We start from the raw sequence: 24,967 nt of genomic DNA on the forward strand, positions 1-24,967 counted from the left end.
TCATGTAGAAGGTGTGTCTGCTCATATGTGTCCATATAGATATTCGCATAAGATGGGGCCATATTAGACCCCATAGCAGTTCCCATGAGTTGGAGATAGTACGTCCGTTCGAATCTGAAGTAATTCTTATGTAATATAAGATCTATGAGAGTCATAAGGAACTCTGATGGAGGACCATCTCCTCGGCCGGTACTGTGTAGATGGCTCCTGACAGCTTCCATCCCCTCCTGGTGGGGGATGTTAGTGTACAAGCTTGACACGTCAAGTGTCACAAGCAGGACATCTGTTAAATCCAATGTTAGTGCTGACAGTTTAGTTATGAAGTCCGTAGTATCTTTAATATATGATGACATCTGTAGGACCATAGGCTGTAGGTGAAAATCAACAAACTGTGACAGTGGGTGGCATAGTGATGACCGCGCCGAGATTATTGGTCTACCCGGCGGTGCTATGAGAGATTTATGTACCTTAGGCAAGGTGTAGAGTACAGGCATAATCGGAAAGTCAGTGGTCAAGAATTTAGCCAAATCCTCTGAGATCCAGCCATTATTTAGTCCCATTGTGATAATTGAATCCACCTCACGCTTATATACCGCTGTAGGATCTGCGGTTAGCTTTTTATAATGGTCCTGGTGGTATATATATATATATATGTATGTATATAGTTGCATGATGAAGCCACTGTACAAATTCATGGGTGAAGGTGGGTATCTGGCCAGTGTGACTTAACCCCTTAATCACCTTTGCGGTTATTATCTGATAAGGTGTTTAAGGGGTTAATTGATATCTGAATGTACTTGCAATGTATTGGCTTTGTTTTGGCTATGTATTTTGTGGGCAAGACAAGGATGTTGCTGGCGACGGACACTTCGTATTGATGAGGTCAGTAGTACTTTATTTATTTTAATATGCTAGTTACTGTTTTTAATAATGGGCAATTAATCTATTATCCATATCTGGATAATAGTTATTTTGCACATTATTGTACTGTAGGTGTTGGGGATGGGGGGGATGTGTATGTATTGAATGTATAGGCCAGGTTTATTTTTTTTACATTCAGGGTTTGTTCCGTGGTTCTGCGTGGGACCTCTGGAGACCACCTGCGGATCGCCTCGGGTATCCCACGGGTATCAGGCTGGTGGTTCCACGGATGACACATGCGGGGATGAAGCGGTGGCCTCACATCTGTGGGGGCACCGCGACCCGTAGGTGCGGGGATGATGTGTGGTCCCACTTCTGTGGGGGCACCGCGGACCCGTAGTGAGCACTCGTGAGTTCCCCAGACCCCCGTGGGAACCACCCGAGGCCCCGCAGACACCTGTGGGTCTGAACCGGGGCTCCCAGACATCCGCGGGCCTACCGTGGGGACCCAATTGTGGCCCACGGTGACCCAAGGAGACCACCTGGGGGCCATGGTGCTGGCGGGACCCACCAGCAGGCCTCCAGAACCTGTTTAAAAAGGGCTGCTGGTACCCTGTAGGTCTGTCCAGGTGCCCCGCCAGCCCATCGGGGACTCGCGTGGGGCTGCGTTATGAACCCTGTATGTAAAAGAATAAATCATGTATTTATGGGGGGGGGGGCACAGGGGGTGGGTAATGTATTTAATAAATAGAATGATGTTTATTGTGGGTCACTGTATTGTTTTTATTGTGGGTACTGGGGGTGGGGGGGGGGTGTTTCCCCAACGGTATGTGGGTAGGCCTCCCTTGTGGGTACTGGGTGAGGGTGGTTAGGCCTCACGGAGGATGGGTTAGTGTGGGAGGGTATGTAGGCATCCCGAGTGGTGGGTGAGGGTGGGTTAACCCCTTAATGACTGTAGCAGTTAATAACCGCTATGGTAATTAAGGGGTTAGGGGACATTACTTTGTATGTTTTAATTTTTGTCTCTGTTTTGCAGCAGTGGAGGGGCCATGTGCAGGTGGGTAGTGGGTAGTGGGTGTGGGTGTGGTTATTTACACGGGATCCCCCTCCCCCTCCCCACATTTACATACAGTACACTGCACTCACAGAAACACAGGCCAGGGAGATTTAACCGTCACAATAGGGGGAGGGGGGCTTACACAGATTAGTCAAAGCAGGGAAGTTTAGCAGACACAATAGGGGGAGGGGTTTTTATATAAATTACAGTGAAGGCAGGGAGGTTTAACACACACAATAGGGGGAGGGTTTTTTACATAGATTACAGTGAAGGCAGGGAAGTTTAACACACATTAAAAATATGTATTTAATGTATTTATTGTTTATTCTGCCTTAACCCTTCATTGCCTTAGCGGCTATCAGCTATGGTAATGAAGCAGCATTTCTGTATTTTAATAATATTGTGCAGGAGCAGGGGGTCCCCTGAGCATTAATTTCTGGCTCAGGGAACCCCCTGCTCACTGTACAATATTATTAAAATACAGAAATGCTGCTTCGTTACCATAGCACATAGCCGCTAAGGTAAAGAACGAGTGTTTATTTATATATGTGTTTTATTTATACTGTACATGTGCAGAGGGCCTCCGGAGCAGAAACGTTTTGGTTTTAGGTCCGGGGACCCCCTGCTCCCCGAGATACAGGCCCCTTTAGGGGTGCCAGTATCCCTCTGCTTGGTTTACAGGCCGCGGTCACGTGATCGGGACTTTTAAATGCAGAGGGATACCGGCACCTCATAAAGGGGGCTGTATCTCGGGAAGCAGGGGGTCCCTGGACCTGAAACCAACGCGGTTCAGCTCCGGAGACCCCCTGCACATGTACACTATGAATAAAAATGTATTTTAAATAATTTTTAATGTGCCGATGTTTGCGCAGAGAGAGCAGCGGATCTCTCTCTGCTGCAAACACATCTCGCCCCCGCCGGCCCATAGTATCATTGATGTGCATATGCAGTACTGTATGTGTACAGTACTGTTTGTTAGGGGTTATAGGGGACGGCTTCAAAGACAACAGCTCGCAAACGCCCCCATGTGTTTTTACACGGCATTGCAGTATTGCAGCCAGCGGGAATAAAATGCTTAAATCACAGCCGGGAAAATAACGCAATACACTCCGGGCGAAAACGATACAAAACCGAACATCACCGGGATATTCTGAAATTTGCGGAACTAGCCGAGTTAGAATAAAGTGTGTTGCCTCTGTATAACAAGACAAATTTCCCTAGCCAATACCAATCTGGCATTCGCCCCAATACCCTGCTAAAAGTTTGCAATGAAATCCAGTGTAGAATGGAACAGGGACAACTCACTGGTGCAATATTCCTAGATTTTGCAAAGGCTTTTGATACTGTTGATCATGCTATCTTGTTTAAACTCGTGCTATGGAATAGGGAAGCATGCTTTAAACTGGTTTCATTCCTACCTATCAGGTAGATACCAACATGTGTTTCTCAGGTTCTAACTTGAACCCCATGGATATCACCTGTGGTGTCCTGCAAGCCTGTTCTGGGGCCCCTACTCTTCTCAGTATTCATCAATGATCTTCCTACAGCTTGTAAGTGAACTTCAATACACATGTATGCAGATGACACAATCTTATATACACACAGCCATAGCCTCTCCGACCTTGAACACATACTTCAATCTGACTTTTTGAGACTTGAAAATTTCCCAAAACAAACTGTTTTTTTTTTTTTTTTAACTTGTCATTTTTATTGGTTTTACAAGTCAGTTACAGTTATAATACAGTACCGGAACAAAAATGGTGTCATGCATTTTCAGGAATAAAACTGTACGACGACTGTGATACATTTCTTTTCAATAACATTTTAACTGTAGGCTTAGAGAAATAATAAATAACTTAAAAGACAAGAAAGGGGAGGTAAGGGTGGGGGAGGGGAGGGGGGGGATCAGGGGAGGGGGGACGCCAGATTGCCGCAGATCTCACCCGGATTGACGTATGTGTACAGGGTTCACTAGTTACTTAGGTGGTCATTTACTCTCTACCAGATCCTGTGGGTGGAGCTCCTTGGTAGGTCCTTCTGGAGTCCCTAATTAATACCGCATTATAGGAGAACGGACCTTATCAATATTAAAGCAAAATTGTGGCTCTTACTACCCCCGGGATTTCTGTCTGCGCCAACCAAGGTGACCAAACTTTTAGAAAATTATCGCCAGAGTCGTTAACTAAACTCGTTAACTTCTCCATCTGGCAGATGAACCAAATTTTGTTTCGAATCTTGGGAATTAAAGGGATTTCTCGTTGTTTCCATATAGCTGCGATCGCACTCCTCGTTGCAATTGCAAAGTGAGCAATAAGTTTCAGGTCTGATTTTGAGAGACCTCCAAGGGCTCTGCCCAATAAGAAGAGCCCCGGGTCAAAAGGAATTTTGAGGCCCAAAATCCTCTCAAGCCAATCTCTGATTGAGTACCATAGTGGAACGATTCGAGGGCAAGACCACAGCATATGGAACAGATCCGCCGGTTCCCCACACTGTCGCGGGCACAGTGGGGAGATTCCTTTGGAAAATTTAGATCATTTGAGTGGGGTCAGATACCACCTCATCAGGACTTTATATGCGTTCTCCTTTAATGTTGTACAAATTGCGCTTTTGGCAGCTGATGTTGCAATCTGTGTCCATGAGTCTGCATCTATAGTCTCACCAAGATCTACTTCCCATTTCAACATGTATCCTAATTTATTTATGACCTTAGGTGCTGAACCGACCACTTCTCTATACATCTGCGATGTGAGTCCTTTAGTTGGTGTCTCTCTAAGACAGAGCTGTTCGAATATTGTCAATGGGGGGTGTGGGCTAGTTTTGTTATAAAATGCTCTGATCTGGAGGTATCTAAAGAATTCGGAGTGCGGGATTTTTGTCTCTAGTCTAATTTGATCAAAAGTTCTAATTTTGCTGTCGCTTCCCTCCAGATCTTTAAGTCTTAAGATATGATTATGTTTCCAAGTTATAAAGTTTGCACCCTCAAGGCCTGGAGCAAAGTGTGGGTTCCCCCAAAGGGGTGTCATCAGTGTATTTTTGGTGGTGAGGCCACATTTGATTTTTACCCCTTCCCAAACTGCTAGTGAATTGGTCATTGAGGATAGCGGCTGAGGTATAGCTTTTAATCTTGCTATTTTTGGGGTCCACATCAGTTGGCTCAACTCCAGTGGGGAGCAGGCCAAGTTCTCAATAGCTACCCATCTTTTCGAATCGGGGTTTGTGTGCCATTGAGAGATTTGACATAATTGGGCCGCTTTGTAGTACGAAACCAAGCAAGGTACTGCCAAGCCACCTTCTGATGGTTGTTTCAATAATGTTAGTTTATTAATTCGAGCTTTTTTACCTCCCCAAATAAATTTGGATAAGGTGGCTTGTAACTTGTTAATTTCTGGCAGATGTAGGGGAACTGGGAGTGTTTGGAATAAATATAGGATACGTGGGAGTAAATTCATCTTTGTGCTGTATATTTTGCCTATCCAGGAAATATTACATTTTGCCCAGCACCTTAGATCTTCTGTCAGGGTACGAATGAGTTTGGGGTAGTTAGCTTTGTAAAGTTCTCTATATGTTCGGGTAATAAAGACCCCTAGGTATTTGATCGCGTTAATTTGCCAACGAAAGTTAAAGTTAAGTGATATACTGTAAGCTTTTCTTCAACTTTCGGGATCGTGATGTTTAAGGCCTCAGATTTCGTTTGGTTGATCTTAAACCCTGATATTTTATTGAATGAGTCCAGCAAGCTGAAGAGGTTGGGGAGAGAGGTGAGGGGTTTAGATACCATCATAAGGACATCGTCCGCGTATAGTGCCAATTTGTGAGTTTGGGTGCCAATTGAGATTCCCGTTATATCCGGGTTAGCTCTAACTTGCGCCGCAAGGGGCTTCATGCACATGGCAAAGAGCAAGGGGGAGAGGGGGCAACCCTGTCTCGTGCCACTTCTAATCTTGAAGGGGTCCGAGGGGAACCCTTGGTGAGTCACTCTGGCTGTTGGGCCGGCGTATAGAGCCATAATGGCAGTGATTAATTGACTGTCGAACCCAAATGCTCCAAGCGTGTCCCTCAAATATGCCCAGTCGATCCTATCAAACGCCTTTTTGGCATCTAGACTTAACACCATAACTTTTACTTTGTTAAAATTAGCTATTTCAATCAGATCAATGATTCGCCGGATGTTATCGGCCGCTTTTCTATCTTTAACAAAGCCGACTTGATCTGGGTGTATTAGTCTAGGTAGGATCTGACTTAAACGGTTGGCAATTAATTTGGCGTAGATTTTAATGTCTGTATTGATAAGTGAGATGGGCCTATAACTCTTACAGTCTAGGGGGTCTTTCCCCGGTTTATGGATTATTGATATCGACGCTTGGAGCATGCGTTCGGGGAAGGGGCTTCCTGCTAAAACTGAGTTAAACACCTTGAGCAGGTAGGGGGCTAGTATTTCGTTATATTTTTTATAATATAGGCCTGAGAAGCCATCTGGCCCTGGAGCCTTCGATGGTTTCAGATTATTAATTACTAGGGATACATCTTCTAGAGTAAACTCTTTGCCCAGGACCTCTCTCTCCTCTGTCGTCAGCTGCGTTAGGTTCGAGTTGCTGAGGAAATTACCTCTTGCTTTATCTGTTTGGGTATTATGCGTAATTTTATCACCATTATAGAGGTTTTCGTAATATTGTTTAAATTCCTCCACGATAACTATAGGGTTACCTGAGATGGTTCCTTCCTTATTTCTAATGGCCTGGATGTTATAATTCGGGGTTTTGGGTCGTAATTTATTTGCAAGCATGGTATCTGGCTTGTTTGCTTTATCAAAAAACGTCCTCTTTGACCAATTCAGCGAAGCGTCTGCCTGGGCGGTTAACAGCAGATTTAGCTCGATTTGAACATCTTTCAGTTGTTTGGGGGTACTGGGGTCGTGATTTTGTTTATGTTCATCTGAGAGTTGTTTTAGTTTAGACTGTAATAATCTAGTTTTGGCGGTTTTAATTTTTTTCGTTTTGGAGGCTAGTCCAATTAGAACCCCTCTCAGGGTTGCTTTGTGGGCCTCCCATAAGGAAAGCTGAGTGTCGACTGATCCTATGTTGTTTTCAAAATAATGTTTTATTTCGTCAGCTATAAATTGAGAGAATCCCGGGTCTTTCAGGAGAGACTCGTTCAATTTCCAGTTTGCTCCTGGCCTATATAAGGTTAACTGTGTGCATCTCAGCTCTATAGATGCGTGATCCGACCATGAAATATCATGGATCCCGGTATGGGAGATCTTCGGAACCAGTCTGCTAGAGATAAAGAAGTAGTCGATTCTGCTATATGTTGAATGCGGATGGGAGAAGAAGGTGTAATCCCTGTCGTGGGGGTGATGTTCGCGCCATATGTCCAACAATTGGTTTTTAGCCAAACCCCTACGTAGGGCCTTTGGGATAGCCTTTGGGTAACGCTGTGTTAGGTTTGATCTATCGAGTTTGGGGTTTAGAGCTAGATTAAAGTCTCCTGCCACGATTATGGGGCCTTGGGCAGCTGTGTGCAATTTGTTGAAAAACGTCGTAAAGAATTGCGGATCTAGGTTATTGGGGGCATATAGTGTTGCCAATGTAAGTGGTTGATCATTGAGCGTGCACACTAAGATTAGGTATCTGCCTTCCTTATCCTTGAGGGTTTTCTCTAGGTGGAAAGGGCATTTATTGTGGAAGATGATGGCTACTCCTTGTTTTTTTGTAGTGGAAGAGGAGGTATAAAATTGTCGGTAATGTTTGTCCAGGTATTTTGGTGTGTTCTTAGAGCTGAAGTGTGTTTCCTGGATTAGGATAATGTCCGCCTGCCTTCTTTGATAGTCATTGCATGCTATCTTTCTCTTGTTTGGGCTGTTGAGGCCTTTTACATTGTGAGATAATATAATCAACCCCATGGCAAGGTGTTTTGGAGGACTAGTGTAAGTGGGAACTGTGAGTTATGCAGAGTGGTGGTGTGTTGTACCTGTACCTCCAGTGTCTTTGAATTGAGGGCGTCGCTGAGACGGTCAATGACTTCGGTCAGATGTCGCGGCAATCCGGTGGGGAGGGGAGGGAGAGGGAAGGAGACAAAAAAACATTAACAACATACTGCTGCGGCCAGGTTTATTCGAGCATTTGCCCGTTCTTGGCCGCAGCAGTAGCCTGGCGCGCGCCCGAGAGTGACGGGCGCGCGCCGAAGCAGCGGAAGAGCGCCCGCCGATCGGGGCGCTCTCCCTACCGCTGCCGGGTCCGCCGGGTCCCCCGGAACCCCCTGCCGCTATCCCGCGATCGCGGGACACCAGGGCTCCCTCGGGGAGCCCCTGGACGCGCGTGCAGGGGGCGCATGCTCCCGAAGACGCGTGACCGCGCGTCTATGACGCGCGGCACGCCGAGGGGCGGCCACTAGCAAGCCGGGAAATCTCCCGGCTTGCGGATCTGGCCGCAGAGTGATAAAGCGTGTCGGTAGTGTAAACAACAATGGAGAACCACTGAGGGTCAAGGACCCCTGTGGATCTCTTGCCTTTGGGAGGGCAAATTGCCAGCAATTATCTGCACAGCCTGTGCAGTTGCCCCTGGTGTTTGGGGCATACTCCTCCCAGAGGACTTTGTGGCGTGTCCTAGAATAAGATAGGACATGCCATGTCGGCTTCATGACGATAGCCAGGGAAGGGAGAAGGCTCCCCCTCGACTTTTATAGATAATATAACTAGTGTGAACTTTGTATAACATTTGTTTTTTTTTGTTTTTTCCTTAACAGTGATATGAATAATCTCGGAACCTTTTGAACTGTTAATTTTAGGGACAAGGTAAACCTGAGAACAGCAGGGTAAACTTGACGGCGGTTGTCTGGGTTAAAGGGACATCAACCTGTTAGGAACGCAGCTTCCCACAGGAGGGGGGGTTTAGGCTGGGGAGGTCTCAGATGTGGGCTCAGCGGTATTGCAATGCTAGGAAGGGCATCGGTAATGGTGAGAGCAATAACTAACACCTCTAACTCACAACCCCTCCTTTGGCTGTCTTCCTCTGATATCACACATTGTGCATAAAATATGTCCCATTACAGGAGGTAGGGGGCGGAAGCGACCTGGGTCTCTTTCTCTGCAGTGGCGGGCATATCCCTTGCACCGACGCCCCCCCCACCCCCGCATGACCCCCCGACAAACAACGACCCACTCCTCCCCCCTCACACTATTTTGGGTGTTTGGTACATGTATGCCTTGGAGTGTAAACTCTCCTCTCGGGACTAATGGGGCGTCCTTTATGATGGCGCCTATGTGACGCCGTAGGCTCCGCTGTCCGCAACGAGGGGTGATTTGTGCACGAATGTGGGGGGAGGAGGCGGCGGTCAGATGCGCCATCCGCAGAAATCAGGTCTCCTCAGTGGGTCCCCCGTAGGGAGTGGAGGGGGCCCCCTCCTTCTGGGTCTCCCTCCTCTGTAGTGCTGCTCGGGACCTTCAAGATGGCTGCTGGCCGCTTCTGAGTGCAGGGCGAGTCCGCGGGGGTAGCAAGATGGCCGCCGTCTCAGGCCAAACCTTTGAAAGTCCCAACTTTATAAACAACGGAGATGAACAAACGGACAGTCCAGTGGTCATACCGCTTTAAGGCTTAACTGGATCTTGCCGGACTTCAATTAAGAGACGTGTCCTGTGACTTGCTGCGTTGGCGGGTCACTCGGCTCCAGGGAGGCTGCTTCTGCGACGTGCAGGTGAGTGGTTTGATCTTTCAGGCCCAGCTTCAGCAGAAAGCGGTCCTGGTCTTCAGGATTGCGTAGTGTGTGTGCAGCCCCATTCTTTAGGACCAGGAGACCGAATGGGGAATACCCACCGGTACCTGATTCCCTTGTCTCGGAGGAGTCTGGTGACCGGACCAAGGGCTTTGCGCTTAAGTAAAGTAGTTGGTGAAAGGTCCTTAAATATTAGGAGTTTGATCCCCTCAAACTCCACAGACCCCTTGGCACGTGCGATTTGGCAGACTTCTTTAATTCTAAAAAAGTGCAGCCTTGCGATGATGTCCCTTGGGGGGTCGTTTGGCTGGGGGGAGCGCGCCCAACCGGACCCACTGCAGGGATGAAGGTAAGCCTGTATATAGTTCTCCCTCCTCTCTCCCCTGTCACAGGGCAATGGCGGCCATTTTAGAAGCTGTCCCTCTGCTTTATTGATTTTTATTTCTTTTCTTTATGGGGCAGCGCTGGTCCCCGGGCCACTGTCGATCACTTGACAGGTAGGCAGGGTCTCCGCTTACCTCCCCAACCACGGTCGCCCAACCTTCGGAGCACGCAGGATCTGCCCGCAGTCTGGCTGCCCGCCAAAACCAGATGGCCGCCGTGCCAGCTCTCTGCTTTGCTTGCTTTTTTTATTTTTTATTTTATGTTTCACTTGCAGGGTCGAAATGTTGTCCAATTACTTTGTTTTTTGTCTCCCAATCTCCCCCGTCACCTACTTTCTCCAGGGGTACTTAGTTTGGGGTATTTTGGCCAAATTATAGTTCGTTTTTTATTTGATTATATCTTTGCCTGGAGGAGCTCCAAACAAACGCAGCCTTTGCTGTTAGGCTCCAAGCCACGCCCCAAAACAAACTGTTTTTTAAACACTGACAAGACTGTAACAATGGTATTTGGGACCAAGGCTACATTTTTAAAGCTTCCAATGACTGAGCTCCAGATCAGAACCAACGCTAATGCCACTCTAACTCCTGTTACTAGTTTTAAATACTTGGGCATATGGTTTGACTCCCATTTTAACATTTAGGAGCACGTTGATACCCTGACATCCAAAACCTATGCCGAACCAGGTGTACTTTACAGGAACAAATCCTCCCTAAGTTTGCGGGTCAGAAAGCGTATCGCACAGCAGATGCTAATGCCAATTATCGACTATGGGGCCTTAGCATATGGCTTGGCATTCCAAACCCACCTTAGCAAACTTGATACCCTCTATAATTCAATATACCGTTTTGTTCTCCAGTGCAACTACAACACACATCACTGCGAAATGCTCAAAGAACTAGATTGGTCATCACTTGAGTCTAGGCACAAAGTTAATCTCTCCTGTCTTGCCTTCAAATACTTTCTGGGCAAGCTAACCGTCTATCTGAACAAGCTCCTCACACCTACCACATGCAGCACTTATCTGAGATCTGACTCCAAAAGACTGTTCATGGTCCCAAGGTTCAGTAAAGTATCCGTCTGCTCCTCCTTCTCTTACCGTGCACCCCAAAATTGGAACAATCTACTGGAGACTCTCACAGCCACTACCAGTCTTAAATTCTTTCAAAACTAAAGCTGTCTCATATTTTAATCTGGGCTGTAACTGTTACATAAGCCTTTAATATATATGATCTCTAACTGTGCATGCAATGTCTTGTATATAATGTATACCCTGTTCACTTATGTAACTGTGTATTTGTAACCATGTATTATTTGTCATCTTAACTCTATGCCCAGGACATACTTGAAAATGAGAGGTAACTATCAAAGTACAGCTGAACCCCGTTATAACACAGTGCTCGGGGTCCACATAATGAGACCGCGTTACACCATAGCATGCAGGAATTTAACCCATGATCTTTCATATGCTAGTGCAATTCTCTAACTGCTACACCACAGGGTTGGTGTGATGAATCTGACGCTATAAAACAAACTTAGCATAAGTAGCACGGATACACATAACATTATTAAAAATATATACTCATTATTTTATAAAATATATATATTCATGACTACATATATTTACACAATTGTATTTCACTTTTTTATTGTAGTATTTAAATTAGAACATGGTATCCTTTTTCGAACACAGTGTTCCCCGCACTCTGAATGAATACAAAAGAATCAATGATACTTGAAATGCTGATATGTATTAATGAGCAAAAATGAAGAACATGAATTGACAATGTGCAAAAAACCGCAAATCACATAAAATGAACAGGAGGAGGAGGGATGGTTGTGACGGGGAGGAAGGGGTTAATACATGATTTGCTATGCATTACTGTGGTCGCCCTGTCCCAGCCATTTTTGTTCCCCATTTGCAGGCCATTCCCTGCCTGTGAGGGTAAAAGACAAGATGCATTGCTTGCCCATACCCTCTAACCGACACATGATGGCAGTCTAGAAGCCGGCATTTCAATGAAAAATACTAATTCTAGAACGAAAGCACCCAGAAACCTGATTTTTGAGATGTAAAAATGATATTTATGTGCATGAAGTGGTTCAGTTATAACACAAACGTAAAATGTTGTTTAATAAAGTGGGTAAAAACTCCAGATCTTAAATGTAAGGCAGGAGATATTTCTTGTATGTCCAAGCAGGAATTCCGTGGACATCCAGCTGTGATATGGATGAATGAGCTTCGGTATTTTTATGATGGAGCCTCAAAGAGATCGAGCTGATAAGCATCTTGTCAAGAGAGAGGGGATTTGGCCCGGGATTAAAGGGGTTACACCCCATTTGGCCACCCTCTACTCTCACCTGGGAAGCAAGGGGTTAACTGGACTGGGGTCCAGTAATGTGGTTTTGCCTTGCTTCAGCCATCCAACTGTTTATTCCCCTGTAAAAATGTATTGTTTCTGTTCCATTGACTGCACCACACAAACACTGGGATCCATCCGGGAGGGCAAGGATTAATAGTTGAATAGTGATTCTAGCCCTTTGTTTAAGTTACTGTGCCTGCCTACTAAGGAATGCGACCAAATGTTTAGGAAGCTGGAGTGGTTTGTGAGTGTTAAAACTCACACTTACAAACCATAGTATCCTGCCCAACACCCCTGATTTAGGAGTGGGGCTACAGAATGAGTGACCTTATTAAATATAAGAATATTATGAGATGTCCTCGGCTAAACGTGCTAAAAGCTACATATGTGTATTCGTAGGACTGATTCGCATATAAGGATTACAGACACCTGATGTTTAGCTGGTCCTAAGAGACAGATATTAATATCTCTCTTAATTTTAGTATTACACGGTAATATTTAGTCTCATTGGGAGCGTCATGCGTGACGGAATGTATTATTATGTCTCGCGTGCCAGTAAGTGTCACTGAACTGAAGTTATGAAGTTATTTACAGTGTATATGGGATTTTGGATCTGCTCTGACAATGCAGACCCCCATCTTCTATGCTAATAGGGCAGGGAGAGCATCCTGCAAGAATTAGCATAGGCCAGTGATCAAAAGGTAACTGCCCTAATTGTTTATACTGGGGGCAGGAACCAAGGAACTGAGTGTTTTTAAGTGTGATACTTCACACTTACAATGGAAGCCAAAATCTGCTTCAAATAGATTTTTTCTAGCCACCTCGGCATCTAGGGTTAAGAGAGGGGTTTGAAATGGTATTTAACCCAGTGTCAGCCCTTACTCAAATGTCTTCATGTGTCTTCATGATCTTCATGTATTGCTGTGATGTCTTCATCTGAAACTGAATTATGGAAGAAATGGCCCATCCTGTATCCTGATGGCTTTTCTTTTCCTAACCTTTAAGTAAGTGTCCATATTTTGTCTGTTATTTGTATATCTCGTGTGTTCACCTTTTTCATGGAATAAATTATATTTTATCATATCTAAGTCTCATCCAGTTCAACCCAGTTATATCTTTGGTGGTGTATTATTCATAGCCTGTCACAAAGCTCCCGTCACAGGCTATTAATAAAACTGGAGGCAGCGGCGGGACTGAACTGGACCTGTATTACAGTGTACTGAGGGATACTGTAATATAGTGGGAACTCAATGGTAATTGCGAGTTCCTGGGTCTAAAGATATTGAACACACAGTGTACAACATATAACACAAGATATGACACCTCCTCACTGTTCCCCAACTTGTGAGAAGCTTTGCCTCCAGAACCAAAGTGCCGGCCATCCGTGTGATTGGAGCCGGGCACCGAGACCGGAGGAGTGCATCAAGTCGGCGCGGGGACCAGCAGCCGGCAAGGCTGAGAGAGAGGCAGCGATCGGTGAGCATGAAACCCGGCAGGCTGAGCAAAGATCCACAGCTGTAACCATCGAACCGCCCGGAGAGCAGGGAAGGGACCCAGCTTCGGGACGGCAGAGACTTGTGGAGGGAGAGGTTGATCTCCGGGACCACGAGAGTCTTGCAGCAGGAGGGGTATTGGCCGTTGCGGCGGCCAGTCCGTTTTACCCAGAATTGCTGGCCCTGATGTTTTACGCAGGGAGAGATGTCCCCGGCAGAGCGGCTCGAGCACCTGAAGCTGGCGATGATCCGACCCACTTACCCCCTCCCAGAGCCCAGCGCTCAAGCAACTCCGCTCTGGACTCCGTTGCCCCTTGCTGGGGTTAGTCCACCGGCGGCGGAGAAGCTCCGAATGAGCCCGGCGCTCGAGCAACTCCGCTCTGGACTCCGTTGCCCCTTGCTGGGGTTAGTCCACCGGTGGCGGAGAAGCTCCGGCAGGCGCTGCGGCACTGCCAACAAACGGGCCACAATAATGCCCGGTGCCCGGACCGTCCACGGTCGGGCAAAGAAGCCCCTCAGGGCCAGCGCTCACGAGCTGCGGAAAAGATGACCCAGTTAGCGGCATCCTCTGATGGCTCCCACCCAGCCAGGGCGACAACCCTTCGCGGGACGTCCCCTGGAGAACCTGGCCGGGCAAAAGCGGCAACAGTGGCGGAGAGCGGCGGCCATCTATCAGCTACCCGGGGCTCGCCCATGGCGGCGACGGCGGCAGAAGAGCCACGATTCCGGCAAAGTGCCGGAGCCCTTTCTGAGTGGGGGAGAGGGACAGGGATTGCGGGAGGGGGTTATTTTACCTGGTTTGGCGGGAGCCGTGTTCCTCCACAAAGACCTGGGACCCTTGTCCTGCACCGTTGTACCTGTACCCAACCCGGGCGCTCTCGCGGCAGCGGCCCGTTGCTGCCCGGCCCAGATTATGCCGGCGGCGGTCTCTGCGGGGACCAGCGAGGTAAGCCAGACCAAGTCGCAGACTGACCCTGACTTATTTTTCCCTTAGACTGTAACACATTGTTTCACTATAGGGGTGACCGGGGGGTGGCAGGTGATAGGGGCACCAGGGGAGGGGAAGGAAGGGCAGCTTGTAGGGCAGCCGGCCTCCCCATTACCCTGGCGGAGCAGCAAGGGGACTCTCAGTTAAGAGCCCCACTGTTGCAGCCTTGCTATGGGCTGGAGGTATCAGGGGTTGTGGCAAAGTTAGACCACCCCCAGATTACCTGCCAGCCAGGAGCTAAGGTGAATGCATCTGCACCAGCAACCCTGAGCTCATCCCCGGTAATGGGGAGGCAGTGTCGGGGAGATGGTCTCACTCAGGTGTCCCTAGGATCCAGGTTACGATTAGCTAAAGAGAAGCGGAGTGAGGGGAGGCTGCAGGTAGGTAGCCAGCATCAAATCTCAGTGAGAGAAGAAGGGCTAGTGGTAGCCGGGGAGGAAAAGCAGCAGGTATGCCAGCTAGAGTTCTCCATTACCCTGGCAGAGCCTCAGGGGGTTTCTCAGATCAGCAACCCCCTGTTGCAGCCTGGCTATGGGCTGGGGGTATCATGGGCAGTGGCCAGCTTGTGCCACCCCATGGATACCTGCCAGCCAAGAGCTAAGGCGGTTGCATCTGGAGGTGTGCCCCATAGCTCATCCCTGATAAGGGGGAGACAAGGTCAGGGAGGTAGGTGCACTCAGGTAGTTCCAGGGTCTGGGTTAGGATTGCCCAGGGGGGAGAGGAGTGCAGGTGGGCTGCAGGGAGGTAAGCTGCAGGAGTCATCAGCAGGGGCTGAGGTGCTGGGCCTAGGGGAGGCTAGGCAGGGAGACACTGTGGAGCAGGGGGAGATAAGTCAGTGGGGTGTCAGGCAGCTGGCAGAAGCAAGGGATGGGCTAGGTAGGCAGGCGGTCCCTTGTTCTGACCGGCCAGGAGTGACCCCCCTAACAGATTCCCCAGGGTTCCCAGAGGAGGGGCTGCGGGTAGATAGGCAGCCAGGGAGGAGAGTCAAGGGTATAGCGGAGCAGCTACAGGGGGGCACAGGGCCAGGGCAGGTAGGGTCCCTACAGGATAGTGACATAGCTCTTTCCCAGACTTGGTTGACAGGAAAGCGACGGTCTGTGCTTGATAGCTGGTCTCTCGCTGGTGCAGATACATGCCAGTCTCTGGGCAGTGTGCAGCCTGGTCTGCAAAGGGGCCCTATCACCATGGACTTGGTTCACCAGGCACTGGGTGGGGGGCAGAGGGAGGCAAAGGAGAATGCCCGGCGGCCACGGTGGAGAACTGCTCAGCAGGATCTGGACTTCACTGTCCACTGTGGCCAGGACAATGTACTGGACAATGCCGGAGGACAATTTTGCCAGGCCAATCCCTCAGGACTTATTGAGTGCTTCAAGGACGCCAGTGGTGTCCCAGTGCCAGGGAAGGCAGCTGGGGCACCAGGCACCCATTGAGCAGGGGAGGTGTCAAGAGAGCGGGGATTTGGCCCGGGATTAAAGGGTTTACACCTCATTTGGCCACCCTCTACTCTCACCTGGGAAGCAAGGAGTTAACTGGACTGGGGTCCAGTAATGTGGTTTTGCCTTGCTTCAGCCATCCAACTGTTTATTCCCCTGTAAAAATGTATTATTTCTGTTCCAGTGCCTGCACCACACAAACACTGGGATCCATCCGGGAGGGCAAGGGTTAATAGTTGAATAGTGATTCTAGCCCTTTGTTTAAGTTACCCTCAAAGATGCCTGCCTACTAAGGAATGCGACCAAATGTTTAGGAAGCTGGAGTGGTTTGTGAGTGTTAAAACTCACACTTACAAACCATAGTATCCTGCCGAACACCCCTGATTTAGGAGTGGGGCTACAGAATGAGTGACCTTATTAAATATAAGAATATTATGAGATGTCCTCGGCTGAACGTGCTTAAAGCTACAAATGTGTATTCGTAGGACTGATTCGCACATAAGGATTACAGACACCTGATGTTTAGCTGGTCCTAGGAGACAGATATTAATATCTCTCTTAATTTTAGTATTACACAGTAATATTTAGTCTCATTGGGAGCGTCATGCGTGACGGAATGTATTATTATGTCTCGCGTGCCAGTAAGTGTCACTGAACTGAAGTTATGAAGTTATTTACAGTGTATATGGGATTTTGGATCTGCTCTGACAATGCAGACCCCCATCTGCTATGCTAATAGGGCAGGGAGAGCATCCTGCAAGAATTAGCATAGGCCAGTGATCAAAAGGTAACTGCCCTAATTGTTTATACTGGGGGCAGGAACCAAGGAACTGAGTGTTTTTAAGTGTGATACTTCACACTTACAATGGAAGCCAAAATCTGCTTCAAAGAGATTTTTTCTAGCCACCTCGGCATCTAGGGTTAAGAGATGGGTTTGAAATGGTATTTAACCCAGTGTCAGACCTTACTCAAATGTCTTTATGATCTTCATGTATTGCTGTGATGTCTTCATCTGAAACTGAATTATGGAAGAAATGGCCCATCCTGTATCCTGATGGCTTTTCTTGTCCTAACCTTTAAGTAAGTGTCCATATTTTGTCTGTTATTTGTATATCTCGTGTGTTCACCTTTTTCAAGGAATAAATTATATTTTATCATATCTAAGTCTCGTCCAGTTCAACCCAGTTATATCTTTGGTGGTGTATTATTCATAGCCTGTCACAAAGCTCCCGTCACACATCTTCCTGTCTAAATGGGTGTCAGTTATGAAAAGACCCAAATACCCATAAGTTATACACGGCCGGCATTCTGAGGTATCACAGATGCCAGTCTATTGACATTTATTGGTCAAAAATCAGACGGAGCGGCACCAAGTTACGGGTGTAGCCCAGGTATGCTAAGTGGCAAGGGCGTCAACCTGACCCATGCGCCCTGCCCACCGGACAGCCCTTTTGACCGGTCTTATGAACTGTGGGTAACTTGGCTATTCGTGGGTTTTTGTTGTTCCCACGAGGGGATTGGATCCACGTTAAAGATGGCTTTGGGCAGTCTATAACTGGATCCCCAGTGTGATCCCTGAATTTTAATCCATGATGTAAAGATGCAAGACTTTGTTCCAGCCCAGCAGCAACAAGTCCAGGAGTGAAGGGGTTAATAACATAACCACAGGACTTTTAAAACCAAGGTTGCATTTCTGGCGCTTGCAAGCAAAGGACAATTTCTTTCGTTCCAGGGACAATTTCTTTCGTTCCCTTATTCCAGAAAGTGTTGTTTTCAAGTGTACTCTGCAGATGTCATGTGTTTGTCTATTAAGGAAATAAATCACAATTTATTTAGCAACTTATTCTGTTCAAGTACCCAGAAATATAAATGTGTTGATAAAAGTTGCTGTCATCGTGACAATGGTGAGGGAAGGGGGAAATGTGACATCACTAAAGAAAAAGTGAGGGATATGATAAAGAAATCCCTAACAGGGAAGGAAGTGGGTGCAGTGAGACACAGGGGGCAATGTTTTGGGTTTACTTACCCCTTCTACAGGCCCATTCCCATAGTCACCACAAAGTGGGACTATGGTACTTCCCGACTCCCTCACAGCAAAATCCTCCCAGTGTTAAAACAAATGCAAAAGAATTGTCCAGGCGGATGCAAGCAGTATTAATATCAATGAGTTATGGCATCTGGTGTGTGTGTGTGTGTGTGTGTGTGTGTGTGTGTGTGTGTGTATCCTTTTCATTTATTAGGAGCAAACAGGAAGAAAATATCTTCAGATGCAGCTTCTCCTGTAAGTAACTGAAAACCTCCCAAGTGATTGTGACATTGCAGTTTATGTTCAGGGTCCCCCTCTGAGAAATGAACATTCAAACATTGTTGTGAGTATCACCATACACTCACAGCAGGGGCAGCCTGGAATATACAGCGCTTTACTCTCCTGTTTGATGTTAGTTTAGAAGAGAAATGTACACAGGAAAAACGTGATGAATCTAAGGAGCCTATTCACTAAACTTCGATAAGTAACTTAACGCTTGTTAAGTGCACTTTTCAAGCGTTTTTGCATGTGTAGCTATTCTCAAAGCTTTTTAATGAGCGTTGGCACACTTGCTATAACAAGCTGTGCGGTAGCTGAAAAAAATGCCCAACCTCATTTTTTTGCCGGCAACTGCTTTTCACAAATCTCCTGCAAGTCGCAGGTTAAACAGGTCACAGCCACATTGTCCATCCATCAATCCCCACCTCCCCCTCCCACTTACAGAGTGTGGAGTTCCCTTACTCGGCAGCCATCTTGGAGTGTTTTGCAGCTAGAAGGAAAGATACTGCACAGGGAGCCCCTAAGGACCCCCACTGCTGCAAACGTCTGCCCCACTTGGTTACACATGCTTGTTATTCCAGTCCTGCTGTAAGTAGGGTTTTAACGCCTTCATGACCAGCTGCAATAGGCTCCGTTTGTTTTATTAAATAGTTATTTTTCTTTCAGCTTGATTGTTTTATGTTTGTCTTCTGTTAAGTGTTTCATGTTGTTTGTCCCATTTTAACAAAATGCAAAGAAGTTTCACTTACAACACGCGTGCTCGGCACTCGCACCCTTTTTTTTCTTACATTTTCTTTTGAATATGTTTTGCACCGTTATTTAGGGCCCTTTTTGTTACAGTTTTAATTGCAGTGTAGCACAAATGAGGGGAAATGATGTGACATTACGGCAGGAACGTCTGTTCCTATTTTAATCAGCCATGTTAGTCAGTCTAGTGTAAGTTGTATATTTACCCCTTTGTAGACGTTAGTGGTCAGATAGCCATTGGTATCCTATGGCTAGCTGACCCCTTGAGCCACTAAAGGGTTAATATATCACAGAGCACAACAAGACTTATTTGATGAGAAAAATGTCTCATCTTCTATTGTATGTGCTCACTTTGTTCTGTTCTGTATGTATGACTTATTACAATGTATGAAGAACATTGATACAGGGAGTAATGTGATTTCCATTACTGGTGTGAGGAGGAAATATTTATTTCCACTTATGAAACATAATTGTAAAATGATTTATTGGGGTGTTTCTTTGTCTTTCTCTGTGTGAATGTAAGTATAGCAAAGTAACTTTGATTATGTTCAGTATCTGCACAAGTAAAATTTTATAAAGGTTGAACTCGATTAACATATGTCTCATCGAAATGTATTTTGTTGCATTGCAATGTTACATTAATACATTTTCTCACCATAGATGTATCTTCAGCACATGACTGATATGTGAACAAGAAGCGATGTAAGAAATGTCCCAAACATCATAATTTACATGAGCTGTTAATGGAAATATGTTCTAAGGACTTCAACATTGCACAAGTCTGTATGAGAATTGAAAGAAGATTACAAGAATATCGGCAGAGCATTCCTATACATCAACAGCATTTTACTAAACTTACATACACAATTCCAGATAAGACAAGGAGAAGGTTTAAAGAACAGAGGCATGGAAGCTTACAGTGGGAAATACGGTAATGTTATATAGCAAATAATTTATACAGGGGTGACGCCATATAACTGCTCAATGTGGGAAAAGCTTCAGTGAGATATCAGATCTTGTTACACACCAAAGAATCCACACAATGGTGAAGTCTTATAACTGCTCTGAATGTGGGAAAAGCTTCAGTAAGAAATCAAATCTTGTTAGACACCAAAGAATCCACACAATGGTGAAGCCTTATAGCTGCTCTGAATGTGGGAAAAGCTACAGTCATAAATCAAATCTTAATATACACCAAAGAATACACACAGGTGTGAGACCCTATAACTGCTCTGAATGTGGGAAAAGCTTCAGTAAGAAATCGACTCTTGTTAGACACCAAAGAATCCACACAGGGGTGAGACCCTATAATTGCTCTGAATGTGAGAAAAGCTTCATTGACAAATCACATCTATTTACACACCTCAAAATGCACACAGGGGATACACCCTATAACTGCTCTGAATGTGGGAAAAGCTTCAGTAAGAAATCGACTCTTGTTACACACCAAAGAATCCACACAGGGGTGAAGCCTTATAACTGTTCTGAATGTGAGAAAAGCTTCATTGATAAATCACATCTATTTACACACCTCAGAATGCACACAGGGGATACACCCTATAACTGCTCTGAATGTGGGAAAAGCTTCAGTAAGAAATCGACTCTTGTTACACACCAAAGAATCCACACAATGGTGAAGCCTTATAACTGCTCTGAATGTGGAAAAAGCTACAGTGATAAATCAAATCTTATTACACACCAAAGAATCCACACAGGGGTGAGACCCTATAACTGCTCTGAATGTGGGAAAAGCTTCAGTGAGATATCAGATCTTGTTACACACCAAAGAATCCACGCAATGGTGAAGCCTTATAACTGCTCTGAATGTGGGAAAAGCTTCAGTAAGAAATCAAATCTTGTTACACACCAAAGAATCCACACAATGGTGAAGCCTTATAACTGTTCTGAATGTGGAAAAAGCTACAGTGATAAATCAAATCTTAATACACACCAAAGAATCCACACAGGGGTGAGACCCTATAATTGCTCTGAATGTGAGAAAAGCTTCAGTCAGAAATCACGTCTATTTGCACACCACAGAATGCACACAGGGGATACACCCTACAACTGCTCTGAATGTGGAAAAAGCTTCAGTCAGAAATCAAGTCTTGTTAGACACCAAAGAATCCACACAATGGTGAAGCCTTATAGCTGCTCTGAATGTGGGAAAAGCTACAGTCATAAATCAAATCTTAATACACACCAAAGAATACACACAGGTGTGAGACCCTATAACTGCTCTGAATGTGGGAGAAGCTTCAGTAAGAAATCGACTCTTGTTAGACACCAAAGAATCCACACCGGGGTGAGACCCTATAATTGCTCTGAATGTGAGAAAAGCTTCATTGATAAATCACATCTATTTACACACCTCAGAATGCACACAGGGGATACACCCTATAACTGCTCTGAATGTGGGAAAAGCTTCAGTAAGGAATCGACTCTTGTTACACACCAAAGAATCCACACAGGGGTGAGACCCTACAATTGCTCTGAATGTGAGAAAAGCTTCATTGATAAATCACATCTATTTACACACCTCAGAATGCACACAGGGGATACACCCTATAACTGCTCTGAATGTGGAAAAAGCTACAGTAATAAATCAAATCTTATTACCCACCAAAGAATACACACAGGGGTTAGACCCTATAACTGCTCTGAATGTGGGAAAAGCTTCAGTAAGAAATTTAATCTTGATACACACAAAACTATCCACACAGGGGTGAAGCCCTATAACTGCTCTGAATGTGAGAAAAGCTTCAGTAAGAAATCATATCTTTTCAAACACAAGAAAATTCACACAAAAAAAACAGAAAATAAATAGAAATTAAATATTTTAGGACAGCACACGCAGAAGAGAACTTTTCCTACACATCACCCTCCCGGGTGCTCAGGTTCGGCACATTGTGGATTGGGTAGACAGATTGTTGAGAGGGGCTTGGATTGACCCGGCGGTCTTGGTACACATTGGCTCACAGTACAGCAGTCCCCACCACTGACATCAACGCCATGACGTCACCTAAAACCAACGGTCGATCATTTCACGTATGCGGTTACGCTTCGTCAGGGTGGGAGAGGGACTGCTGTACTGTGTGCTACTTGACTGGATACATCATAAAATGGGACGTATGGCGGTTATCTTTATGCTTATACTTTCTTTATACAATTGCATTTAATCTTGACCTGCCGACCTTTGTTCTGCACACTACCTGTAATAAGGGGTCTGTAATAATGATACACTGATTACACAGCGGGTATCTATCTGATTTACTTACTTGTGTAAATACAATTATTGGCTGATTGCCATCTGCTTACACACCAGCAATAACTATATGCAGAGTGAGTTACTTGCTAAGCTTTTAAATGTATCAGGCATTCCACAAAGTATTTACTCAGGATAATAGAAACTTCTCTGATCTGTCTCCTGAACTATGTAAATTGTTCTACCAACGGCTGAACTTAATTGTCCAGTGACTACTAGGAGCTAACTGACAGGCACGTTGTAGCTAAAGAGACACTAATAGTTATATGTGTATAATTTCCTATTGAATCTAGGTTAAGACACCTTAAAGGGTAGTATCCATTGTGCAAGTTTGATATCTTTTTGCAGATAACTACTAATCTATGCTATTAGATTAGTTTTGACCCAGCAATATTTTTTCAATTTTTTTTTTCAATTTTTTTTATTGCATTTTAGAGAGATATACATTGTACATTTAGCATTTCCAAAAAAGTGATATATATAGACAATCTTGCACATCAAGTCAATTAAACAGTGTTTTGAAACAAACAATGAGTTGTTGTCGTTTATTTCGCCTGTATCTTCTTTCTTTTGTTGTGTTCTAATACACTTTTTCATGGCTTATTGGGGAAGCGGCCGCTTCCTTGTGTATCTCTCTGTGTAAGGGTAAAGGATAGTAGAGAGTAGAGCGGGAAAAGAGGGGTGAAGGTAAGATGGGGGGATGACAAGGGAAGGGAGGGGTGTAGGGGATAGTCATTCCTGTTCTTCTATGGCTCAGCTCCTATGGTTGTCAAGCATCTGGCCAAATTTCCCAGGTCTTATGGAATTTATCCACCTTTTGGCTAAGTTGTGCAGAGAGGAGTTCCATCACCCTGATTTCCCTGATTCTTCTCAATACTGTCTGTTTGGAGGGAGCATTGATCTTTTTCCATGCCGCAGCAATCGAGCACCGTGCTGCTGTGAGAACATGGTTTATCATTTTACTCTCCTGCATCTCTAGGTCCTCTATTGGTTTGGCTAGGATCATAGACAGCAGGTCCACCTCTATCTCCACCCCCAGGAGTTCTCGTATCATTGTTTGTATCATGATCCTGAACCCCTGAATTTTGGGACAATTCCACCAGATATGAGCCATATCTCCTCTTTGCCCGCATCCTCTCCAGCACAAATCTGAGGATCCGGGGAAAATCTGGCTCAACCTATTCGGGGTTAGGTGCCAGTGGTATAAGATTTTATATATGTTCTCTTTTATAGTGGTACAAATTGATGTTTTGGAGGCTGCTTCCCAAATATCCTCCCAGTCGTCTCTAACTCTAAGTTTAAATCCTCTGCCCATTTTAGCATATAACTATGATTAGAGTGAGCTGCAGTTCTCGCCAGGCCCAGATATATCTCCGAAATCAGTCCTTTACAGTAATAGCCTCTTCTGCATAGTCTCTCAAATTTTGTTAGGGCCGAAAACATCGAACCTTTAGAGACTGTTTGCAAAAAATGTCGAATTTGTAAAAAGCCAAATACTGGAAGGTTTGTAGTTTGTTATTTTTTCTCTAAATCTGGTAGTGGTAGAATCTTATCTTTGGATACAAAGTCATCGGCTATTACCATCTTTAGCTCCTCATATTTACTAAGTCCCTTTGGGAGACAGCCTGGAAAAAACTCGGGATTGTTAAAAATGGGGGTCATTAATGTAGGGGAGGATGCCAGATCGTATTTCCCCTTATTTTTAGCCCATATTTTCCACGTACATCTCATTGCTCCCAGTTGTAATTTTTCCAGGAAGGTCTCTCTCCCCTCTCCGGACCAAAGAGCGGCCGGGAGAGAGGACTCGCATAGGAAGACTCAATCTCAAGCCAACAACTCATGGTTGGATCATTGTTCCACATTATTACTTGTTTTAGTTGGGCCGCCAAATAGTATTTGGTGATATCCGGGACTCCTAGGCTCTGTAGTCTTTTGGAGCTAGCAAAATTGATCTAGCAACCCTTGGTCTTTTGTTTTTCCAAATAAATTTGAAGATTCTGCTTTGAATATTTTTGAGCTCGGACATTGCTATTTCTATTGGTAGAGTCTGGAAATAATATAGGAGTCTTGGCAGGATATTCATTTTAACTGGCTATTCTTCCTAGCCAAGATATCTGATATTCATTCCAGCTCTGTAGATCTTTTTTTATCTTATCAAAAAGGGGGGGATAGTTATATTGGTATAAGGATTTATAGTCCTTTGCTATCTGTATTCCCAGATATTTAATCTTTGTCAGACTCCATTTATAATTAAAGTTTGCTTGTAAAAGCTTAACTTCAGGAGCTGATAGGGTCAAATTCAATGCCTCCGATTTGTCCGTGTTAATTTTGTATCCCGAAATTTTGCTGAATTTATCTAATTGAAAA

General features: G+C 45.4%; 1 protein-coding gene across 2 annotated transcripts in view; it reads left to right on the forward strand.

The window, feature by feature from the left end:
- The window catches only part of LOC142464298 (uncharacterized), a 429,853-nt gene extending 406,746 nt beyond the window's left edge, over nt 1-23,107 (forward strand). For both annotated transcript variants that reach the window (XM_075567774.1, XM_075567775.1), the window contains one exon: nt 19,996-23,107. In XM_075567774.1, the coding sequence (XP_075423889.1) occupies nt 20,378-22,162 (1,785 nt within the window). In that variant the 5' untranslated portion in view covers nt 19,996-20,377 and the 3' untranslated portion in view covers nt 22,163-23,107. The remainder of the gene's footprint in view (nt 1-19,995) is intronic.
- The last annotated feature ends 1,860 nt before the right edge of the window (nt 23,108-24,967 follow it).

The sequence above is a fragment of the Ascaphus truei genome, chromosome 12 (assembly GCF_040206685.1).
Source record: "Ascaphus truei isolate aAscTru1 chromosome 12, aAscTru1.hap1, whole genome shotgun sequence".
In the NCBI taxonomy this organism is placed as follows: domain Eukaryota; kingdom Metazoa; phylum Chordata; class Amphibia; order Anura; family Ascaphidae; genus Ascaphus; species Ascaphus truei.